Consider the following 8,511-nt stretch of genomic DNA (forward strand, 5'->3'; position numbering starts at 1 on the left):
CCGCGGTAAGAGAACCAAAGCTCATCATGGTCCATTTTCGTCGCACCAACTCCGTATTTCGTATTTTTAGCGATCGACCATGACATGCATGGGTAGGCAGGCAAGTACTCCCGGTAGTTGTTTCGCATCAACGACCCTTGATATTCCCAAAGTGCCAAAAATCAAAACTGCCCGAGCATTTTGGGCGTGAATAGCGAACGCCAACCGCTAAAGCATGGCTTCTTCCACCGGTTCATCCAGGTATGTGGATGTCAATGGCGCAGAGAGTGAAGCGCACGTACCAGTGAGCAGCACCGACGAAATGGATCCGAGTCTAGGTACGTCCAATAGTTATTAATTTGCTTTGACCCGATTGTTGACTTTGTACTGCAGCTGGTGGGTTTCGAGTTATCTACGACCGAGAAACACCATTTGAGCTGCGAATTCAGGTAACATTGTAATATTGCTATACCATGTCAAACTTTCAAGTAAATTTTGATTAATCTCCTTTTTGCTTGAACAGGATGCCGATAATACTCCACAACAGATCGGAACGCTTGAGGCTATCAAGGTTAAGATTTTAATTCTGGTACGTAAAATCCTCACAACTTTACCAAAAGATACTGTTCTGATAATTTTACGGTCTTGAATTATTGCAGGGAAGTGATACAGATATTCACGTGGTTCGAGTGGAGCTCTCGACTGAGAGTGACTTGTTCTTCCTGTACACCCACACGTGCGACCTGGAGAGTTTCCACGCCATGCAGGAGCAGCAGAAGCTCATGGTGGACTTCACAGACTACGCCAATGTGCTGATCCGCATGCTCAATAACTGCATCAAAGAGCCACATAACCACCTCGCAGTGTACCTCATGCAGGCGGATGGTCGAGCGCGATTGGATTTTATCCAGAACATGGAGTACAAGTTCATTGAGCTGCTCTCTGTCGACTTCATGCGCGCTTCAGAGGACACGATTCGTCAGCATATCACCTTCCGCTACACCTCCATGAAGTCACGTCTTCAAGTGCTGCAGACGCGACTCCATGTACGTCACTGTCTCCGTACAAACCTTAGCAACATATAATAGCTAACACGTTATCGTGGCTGCAGGAGGTCAACAGCATCGTCAAGACCAAGAATCCATCGTTACTGCTGCAGGTAAAATAACGCAAACACTCTGCTCTCTCATAGGCCGTAGCTGATTTGTGCTTGATCTGTGCCTCAGCTTCAGAAGACCGTCCCGTCGCCATCGTCCAGGAACCGCTACCTCACGCATTGACAGCTTCTACATAAATGCGCAATTAAATCGGCGTTTTGGCTACATGTACCGCTTCAAAGCTCTACGAGTCATGAGTCTAGGTTCAATGCCCTTATTGCACACGTCGTCGCTTTTTAGCAGACGATGGGTCTTCCTCTCTCTTGATCTCCGTCTTCACCGTCACTTCTGCTCCTTCCTTAGCATTGCTCTGTTTCGAGCGACCTCCGCTCGGACTGACTGGACGCGAAGCTCGTCCGCCGGCTCCAGTATTACTGTTGCCGTTGTTAGCACCTCCGTTCAGCTGCTTTGCCTGTTCACGGCGGATCTTCTTGGTCTGGTACTCGTGCGACGGAGGGAGGTTTGTGATGGGAGGCAGCTTCTTTGGGTCGTCTGGGGCATACGGGCGAGCCTGGAAGTATTGGGCTTTGAGGCAATCTCCAGCAGTCAGCCGCTGCTCCGGGTCCAGCACTAGCAACGCCTCGATCAACTCGAGAGTTCCTTTGGGCAATATCCTCTTTCTTGCTGTGGTTTCACGCATCAAATACTCGCGTAGACGCTTGGGTTTGGGCTTATCAGGGACGAATGTGCTGCTATGTGTCAGGAACTTGTAGTCGGGCCACGACTCGGTCGTTGGCGTCCCGCAAATGTCGAAAATCTTTGTGATTTGCTCGAGTTCCGTCTTGCCTTGGAAGATCGGGTGGCCGATATACAACTCGGCAAACACACAACCGATACTCCACATATCAATGCTGGCATCGTAGCTGGTGGCGCCAAGAAGCAGCTCCGGCGGACGGTACCACAGAGTCACCACCTTGTTCGTAAACAGCTGATCTCCACGCAATGAGCGCGCCAGACCAAAGTCTGCCACTTTAAGCATGTGATCCCTCGTCATCAACAGGTTGGAGCACTTGATATCCCTGTACACGAAGCATACTTAGCAGACAAGAAATCCTAGTTGTATCAGAAACGATATTGATTACATACCGATGGATGATGTCGATGGAATGCATGTACTTCATGACGTCCAGAAGCTGCTTCATCAAGCACTTGATCTCAGTATCGTCAAAACTGTCAAACACAGCAAGTTATCAGTTTCGTTGCAATTAAACCTTAGTTAAATCAATAGTAGCAACTCACGGGTGTTGGCGGTCAATAAGACCCGTCAAGTCGTGCTCCAGGTACTCCAACACCAAGTATATGGACCCGTGACAATAGTCCAGAGGCTCATCCTTGTCCGTAAACTCGGCTACAAGCCAGGAATTATTAAAGTTAGCAACACGTCGCAACTTTATTAAAACTTCTAAAAGCAAGAACATTATTTCTCACAGTCGTCATCGTCATTTTCAGAGGATACCACCACTTCCTTCATGTCCACGATGTTTGGGTGGTTAAGGCACTTGAGCACTTTAATCTCTCGAATTGTGGTCACCGGCAGCTACATCATATCATCAGAATCGTCAGTTTTCCAGCAACTACTCCTTAAAAATGGCTGCCAACTCACGCCCTGCACTTCATTGAGACTGCGGATCTTCTTGATGGCCACCACTTCTCCTGTTGCCTTATCCTTGGCCATGTACACTTGGCTACAGCCATACAACATACAATTGTCAGCTAAAAAACTACGGTTCTCTTTAACAGTTTAATACGATGGCTGTAGTGAATTGTAGCTCGAAATTAAGACGTCAACGTACCCGTAGGTGCCTGCTCCGATACACTCCAGCTTCTCGTAGGCGTCCATGCCCCGAGTGCCCCAGTTGTGCTTGGGCAAGTGGAGACTCATGGCAGGACCTTGAGCACCTCGATTCCGATCGTAAAAATGTCTGACCTTTTGTCTGATTGGACGAAAGTCGACGTGTTCCTGTATGTACTCAATTAAGTTCGAGTGCCATATTGTCCTCACAGCCAAGCTTGCCATAATCGGTCACCATGGGGCTGTGGCGGAAGGCGCTGACGTCTATGAATGCGACGCTTCTGAGCTCCAAGCAGTGTGCGTTGACTGCAGATTATTATGCGGCGGTTGCTGTCTATTGTGCTGACTGTGACTGCGTATTGTGGTCTGTGTGCAATGTAATCGACAGCGCTTGGCTTCCAGCTAAAGCTGCAGCCAGAAAAGGACATTTTCCTGTTCAACGCCAAGGAATCCGTAGCCAACTGGACAGCGTCAAGTGACAGATCGATTGGAGGTCTGTTATATGAAGCTGAAATTGCGTGAATGAAGCTGTATGTACGCTGTTCCGGTGGTACAGATACTCAAGTGTGATGTTTTGTAGGACTGTCCGAGTGCAAGTGGGGCTTTTACAAAGGCGAACAGACAGAGGAGACAACAGAAGATGAACAGACTTCCAAGAGGCTTATTCACCACGTAAAGAACCAGGATAATGTGCCATCGGGTGAGCTGGAATGTTGTAAGCTGTTAACGCTGCAATTGCTGACTCGAATACTGGGATGTGCATGTAGCGGTATTTACTGGACGGTTGAGTATGGACTGCCAGCCGACGGAAGTGGGTGTGGTCCGGAGTGGCTACTGCGCTGTGCGGGCGTCTGTGCCGCAAGAGCTGCTGCTTCACGGGTACGAAGGAATTGCCATGCGAATTATGACCGACGGCCGCGAGTACCGCATGAACGTGCAAATGGAGAGCTGGAACCCGTTCAATTTGCACATGGGCTTCATCCGGACGCCGCCCAATGAGTGGGTGGATGTTACGGTACGTGCTTGCTTTGCCGTTTTGCGTCGCCTTTTTATCTAATGTTAATCGTTAATTTCTTCTGTAGCTGCCATTCCGTGACTTCTTGTTGACGGCCAAGGGCTTCGTGAAGCTTGGCGATGAGACAGAACTTGATCCTTCCAAGCTCAAAAGCGTACGACTCGCTCCATTTGACCTGCTACTGTTAATCAACTTGGAGACTCATCCAAGGTTTGCTGTGTTGCTGTAGGTTGGCTTTGCAATTGCTGACCAGAAGGAAGGCGACTTCGAGCTGCGAATCCAGTGGATCAAGGCTGTAGCACAGTTAGGACCATCGGACAAAGACGATTATAACGATGATGACGATGACCGGTACATGGTGACATTCCCTCACTGTTCTGAAACAACCAGCTAACTCTTTGTGTTCGTATTCGAATTGCAGCTACGATAACTTCAAGAACAGTAAGGATTACTTCCGGAAGCCTGCAGATTTAGTCATTTAATGCGCAGTTTGCATCTGCAAAGAGTCGTCGTTTACGCTACTGCACAGAAAATAATGAACCTAGTTTTGGCATATCAACGCTCGTACGATCCGAAGGAATGAACACTCGTGTATACAGTATCTATCTATTAGAGGATTGACTGCTGTGTTCTTAGACCTCGTCCTCGTTCAGCAGCATGTTGGGGATGCCGTCGATGATGGGGAAGGCACGGCCAGACTCGGGGCACATGAGCTTGCCTTGCTTCACGTGCACTTCCAGCAGCGCGTGGTGGATTTTGCGTAGCGTTTCTTCGTCCGTGGCCCCCTCTTCGGCGCTTGGAAGCGTCTCTGGGAGGCCGTCCGCGAGCTTCAGCGCCTTGGCACCAGTCAGGAACGCATTCCAATCCAGTTTGGTCAGCATCTTGCGAACGAAAGCGGCCTGGAAGTCGCAGGCCACGACTTCCACCTCCTCGGCCTCGATAGCAAGTGGATAGCCATTCTCCACGCCCTTCTTGTTGCATACGAGCAGGTTGTGTGTGATGAGACGCATGGCAGGTAGGAACTTGGCGTCTGGAGGTGAATGGAAGAGATGATTGACCGAATTTAAGAATTACGAATTTAGCTTCCTTGTTTCCCAGTGGTTCAGGATTCTATAAATGAGGGCCTCCGATTGGTCAGTTTGAAAGTATGCTATGAAATTCATGGAAAAATTCGCAATTTGATAATAATGAGCGAGAACCGAGATCCCGTGGATTCCATCGCTGTTGGCATCGGTCGTGACCAGCTCCCTGCTTGTATTGCCTGCCTTAATCATCATTTGCAGACGTCAACAACACTATCCAATTGTAGATGAATCGCTGTATATATTTTGGCTTGGGCTAGCCCAACGTAGTAAAATAAAATGTGATCATTACAAGTATATTATACGATATAGAAATACTACGCGTTGGCGCGTGGTGCTTGGGTTGGTGTAGTGACACCCTTCGCCTCCGAGCTATACTCACCACATCCGAAGTCGTCAACTTTATGGGTACATTAGAATATCCCCTCGCGACACTCTGGTATTCACATCTCTGTCGGGTTGGCGCAATCCCCTACATTTGTCGATCGCTACCTTTATATTCATCGAATATTGCAGACATTGTATGGCGATTCACTTGTTCTGCTCCCACATGGAGAAGAAGACGAGCAGCAAGACGATGGAGATCATGCCACCGAACATGGCAAAGATGATGCGGCGTTGATTCCGTCGGTTTAGCTCCTCGAGTTGATCATTATAGTACGGAACCGGGTCAATCTCGAGGTCAGGACGAACTCGGTACAGCGCCGCTTTCTCTTCGAATGTTAGTCGACTGCATAGTTGGCACACATGGCAAGAATCAGCTATAAAAACGATCAATACTTTTTCCATCCACTTCTCATTTTGCGTACCGTGGCTCTCGTCCAATGGAAGATGTGCTGGCGTAAATACTCCGCGCTGCTTGCTGGTGCGCATGATCTAGTACGAACTCCACGGATGCGCTTTTCCTTAGTCCGTTGCCACTCGAGGTTTTGCTAGCACTCATGCGCAAGATGGAATGCCGACGCTGCATAGATCCATATCCTTGTGGCTGCTCCATTCCGCCGTTAACGTTGTTCTTTAAGATACGCGGGCTGCCTCCTAGCAGCGCCGTCGTGACGCCATCGTGCCCGCGTGGGCCGGGCTCCGAGCGCACCGCCATCGTGCAAAGCTTCGGAGATGTCATCATGGTGGACTCAGTGATGATACTGACCGCGTCTGGATCTGTGGATACCCACGGGTACACGAGCTCAGTGTTGGGTGCATGCTGCATACTGTCAGCGGCTACGGCCACTTGAAGCGGCGGCGGCTTGACGATCACGGCGCTGCTCTCACCACTGGCGAGGCTGTTTCTGCTCGCGTCCTCCTCTTCTGGCTCGGCAACGTCGAGGCGAAGATCACACACTGGAAGCGCCGCCTGCGAGTCTGCCATGGCCTCAGGGGTCTCGGAAGAGCTAGAAACTGTTTGGATGGATTCAAGCAACGAGAAACGTCGCACTCGGCATGATGTGCGCCACACGACGAGAAGGTTCTTTGCACATCCGAAGCTGCCACTTCAAGGCAGCAATACTGTGCGAATGTACCGAAATTCTTCGCTATGGCGGCGTATTTTTGCTGTCCTCATGAACGCCACCAAGAAGAATTTGACGCATTGTGAGAAACGAAGAGATGTGTCCTAATAGGGGTAGGAGCAAGTCTTTCGAGCGACTATAAAATGGAGAATCAAAATGCACAATTGATGCGACAATATTACTAGGATTTTAGCTATCGCTTGTACTGAAGTGCTCGGCACGCTGCTTGATTCGCCTTAGGTATTTGAGGCAGCTTCAGCTTATCTTTTTAATTAGAGCTTGTAGTTTCCTACTAAGTATTGTCATCCTGGTGATACATGTAGTATTTGGGCGTTGCTCTTGACAAAGTATCTTTTCCTGTTGTCGCGGGTGGCGAACTTCATCCTGTGGCAGGAAAAAAAAATAAGCTGAAAAAGCTGTATAATGACACTGATCGCCAAAGTTATATCAAAGTTTTCGTCCTTACCAGTTCATCAGAATCGTAAAACACAAAATGCTCTGAAAAAGATAGAAATACTTCGCAAAAAGTACTCAAAGACGAAACCAGCTGTTCTCGAATTTGGCTGGCAGACCATCAACGAGTCATTCCGCAACTTTTGGGAACGATGGAGCAATTTGACGGAGACGCGCCGCGCAACCACGTGGAGGCAGAGGCTCGCGAAAAGAAGAACCACCGCAAAGACAAGCCGTGGGATAGCGAAGACATTGACCACTGGAAGATCGATCCCTGGCAAGATGAGTTAGAGGACGAGAAGAATGCCGGCAAGAAGATCAAAATGCCCGGTCTGCTGGAAGAGAGCTCGTTCGCCACGCTCTTCCCCAAGTACCGCGAAAAGTACCTGCGTGAGGTGTGGCCTATTGTCACCAAGGCTCTAGATGCGCACAAAGTCTCATGCGAACTCAACCTAGTGGAGGGCAGTATGACGGTGCGCACCACGCGCAAGACCACGGACCCATACATTGTGCTCAAAGCACGCGACCTCATTAAGCTGCTCGCGCGTAGTATCCCTGTAAACCAGGCGGTTAAGATCTTAGAAGACGACGTGCAGTGCGACATCATCAAGATTGGCGGCCTTGTGCGCAACAAGGAGCGCTTCGTCAAGCGCCGTCAGCGTCTTGTGGGCCCCGATGGAGCCACGCTCAAGGCCATTGAGCTGCTCACCAACTGCTACGTGCTTGTACAGGGCAACACTGTGTCGGCTATGGGCAGTTACCATGGTCTACGCAACGTGCGTAAGATCGTAGAGGACTGCTTTGCCAACGTGCACCCGATCTACAATGTCAAGCGTCTTATGATCAAGCGTGAGTTGGCCAAGGACCCTAAGCTTAAAGACGAGAACTGGGAGCGCTTTTTGCCTACGTTTAAGAAGCAGAACGTGCAGACCAAGAAGCCCAAGAAGGTTCGTGAGAAGAAGGAGTACACTCCGTTCCCGCCAGCACCGACGGCTAGCAAGGTGGACAAGGAGATCGAGAGCGGTGAGTACTTCATGAAGGAGCATGAACGCAAGGCTATGAAGAAGGCAAAGAAGCACGAGGAGAAGCTACAGGTTCTGCAGAAGCGCAAGGCCGACAAGATGGCCGAGTATGTTGCGCCCAGCGAGAAGGAAACCAGCAAGAAGCGCAAGAAACAAAAGGCCGAAGCGCAGGAGGAGAACAAGCGAGCTACTTCTGTTGAGGCTCTTAAGCAGAAATTCCTCAGCCAGAAGGTGGGTGATAGTTATGATATTTGTCTAGACTCATTGTTCTTTTCTAATTTTTTTTTTTAACAGAGCGCGAAGACATCAGACTCGAAGGCTGCTGCCTCAGTGAATGACTACTTGGCTGTTCCATCCAAGAAGAAATCAAAGAAGGCCGACGCGTAACTAGACTCAAATCCACCCACGGCGTTTTTTTTCTTCAATTATCTTGTCTTTTCCACAGATTTTTTCTGCTGTCATCATTCCATATTTCACGGTACTATGTTGAAGACCATGAAAAG

At 49.3% G+C, this 8,511-nt stretch overlaps 6 protein-coding genes across 6 annotated transcripts; 3 read left to right on the top strand and 3 right to left on the bottom strand.

The window, feature by feature from the left end:
- Nucleotides 1–214: 214 nt before the first annotated feature.
- PPTG_05169 (hypothetical protein) lies at nucleotides 215–1,259 on the top strand (the record flags this gene model as incomplete). The annotated part of the gene is made up of 6 exons (XM_008898668.1): nucleotides 215–317; nucleotides 373–428; nucleotides 503–568; nucleotides 639–1,025; nucleotides 1,091–1,138; nucleotides 1,206–1,259. 6 exons carry the CDS (start codon nucleotides 215–217, stop codon nucleotides 1,257–1,259), a joined length of 714 nt encoding a protein of 237 aa, XP_008896916.1.
- PPTG_05170 (CMGC/CDK/CRK7 protein kinase) lies at nucleotides 426–3,061 on the bottom strand. Its single transcript, XM_008898669.1, has 6 exons — nucleotides 2,930–3,061; nucleotides 2,740–2,821; nucleotides 2,565–2,673; nucleotides 2,376–2,484; nucleotides 2,223–2,306; nucleotides 426–2,155 (listed from the first exon to the last, which is right to left on the bottom strand). The coding sequence occupies exons 1-6, from the start codon at nucleotides 3,016–3,018 to the stop codon at nucleotides 1,351–1,353; spliced, it is 1,278 nt and encodes a 425-aa protein (XP_008896917.1). The 5' UTR covers nucleotides 3,019–3,061; the 3' UTR covers nucleotides 426–1,350.
- A 60-nt stretch (nucleotides 3,062–3,121) lies between these two features.
- On the top strand, nucleotides 3,122–4,529 carry PPTG_05171 (hypothetical protein). Its single transcript, XM_008898670.1, has 7 exons — nucleotides 3,122–3,225; nucleotides 3,317–3,421; nucleotides 3,509–3,628; nucleotides 3,696–3,943; nucleotides 4,011–4,097; nucleotides 4,173–4,294; nucleotides 4,365–4,529. The coding sequence occupies exons 1-7, from the start codon at nucleotides 3,165–3,167 to the stop codon at nucleotides 4,423–4,425; spliced, it is 804 nt and encodes a 267-aa protein (XP_008896918.1). The 5' UTR covers nucleotides 3,122–3,164; the 3' UTR covers nucleotides 4,426–4,529.
- PPTG_05172 (hypothetical protein) lies at nucleotides 4,295–5,045 on the bottom strand. Its single transcript, XM_008898671.1, has one exon. It carries the CDS (start codon nucleotides 4,951–4,953, stop codon nucleotides 4,576–4,578), a length of 378 nt encoding a protein of 125 aa, XP_008896919.1. The 5' UTR covers nucleotides 4,954–5,045; the 3' UTR covers nucleotides 4,295–4,575.
- Nucleotides 5,046–5,246: 201 nt separating this feature from the next.
- Nucleotides 5,247–6,538, bottom strand: PPTG_05173 (hypothetical protein). The gene is made up of 2 exons (XM_008898672.1): nucleotides 5,835–6,538; nucleotides 5,247–5,755 (listed from the first exon to the last, which is right to left on the bottom strand). Exons 1-2 carry the CDS (start codon nucleotides 6,392–6,394, stop codon nucleotides 5,557–5,559), a joined length of 759 nt encoding a protein of 252 aa, XP_008896920.1. The 5' UTR covers nucleotides 6,395–6,538; the 3' UTR covers nucleotides 5,247–5,556.
- Nucleotides 6,539–7,101: 563 nt separating this feature from the next.
- On the top strand, nucleotides 7,102–8,453 carry PPTG_05174 (hypothetical protein). The gene is made up of 2 exons (XM_008898673.1): nucleotides 7,102–8,239; nucleotides 8,303–8,453. The coding sequence occupies exons 1-2, from the start codon at nucleotides 7,139–7,141 to the stop codon at nucleotides 8,393–8,395; spliced, it is 1,194 nt and encodes a 397-aa protein (XP_008896921.1). The 5' UTR covers nucleotides 7,102–7,138; the 3' UTR covers nucleotides 8,396–8,453.
- Nucleotides 8,454–8,511: the final 58 nt, after the last annotated feature.

The sequence above is a fragment of the Phytophthora parasitica genome (assembly GCF_000247585.1).
Source record: "Phytophthora parasitica INRA-310 unplaced genomic scaffold supercont2.7, whole genome shotgun sequence".
In the NCBI taxonomy this organism is placed as follows: Eukaryota; Oomycota; class Peronosporomycetes; order Peronosporales; family Peronosporaceae; genus Phytophthora; species Phytophthora nicotianae.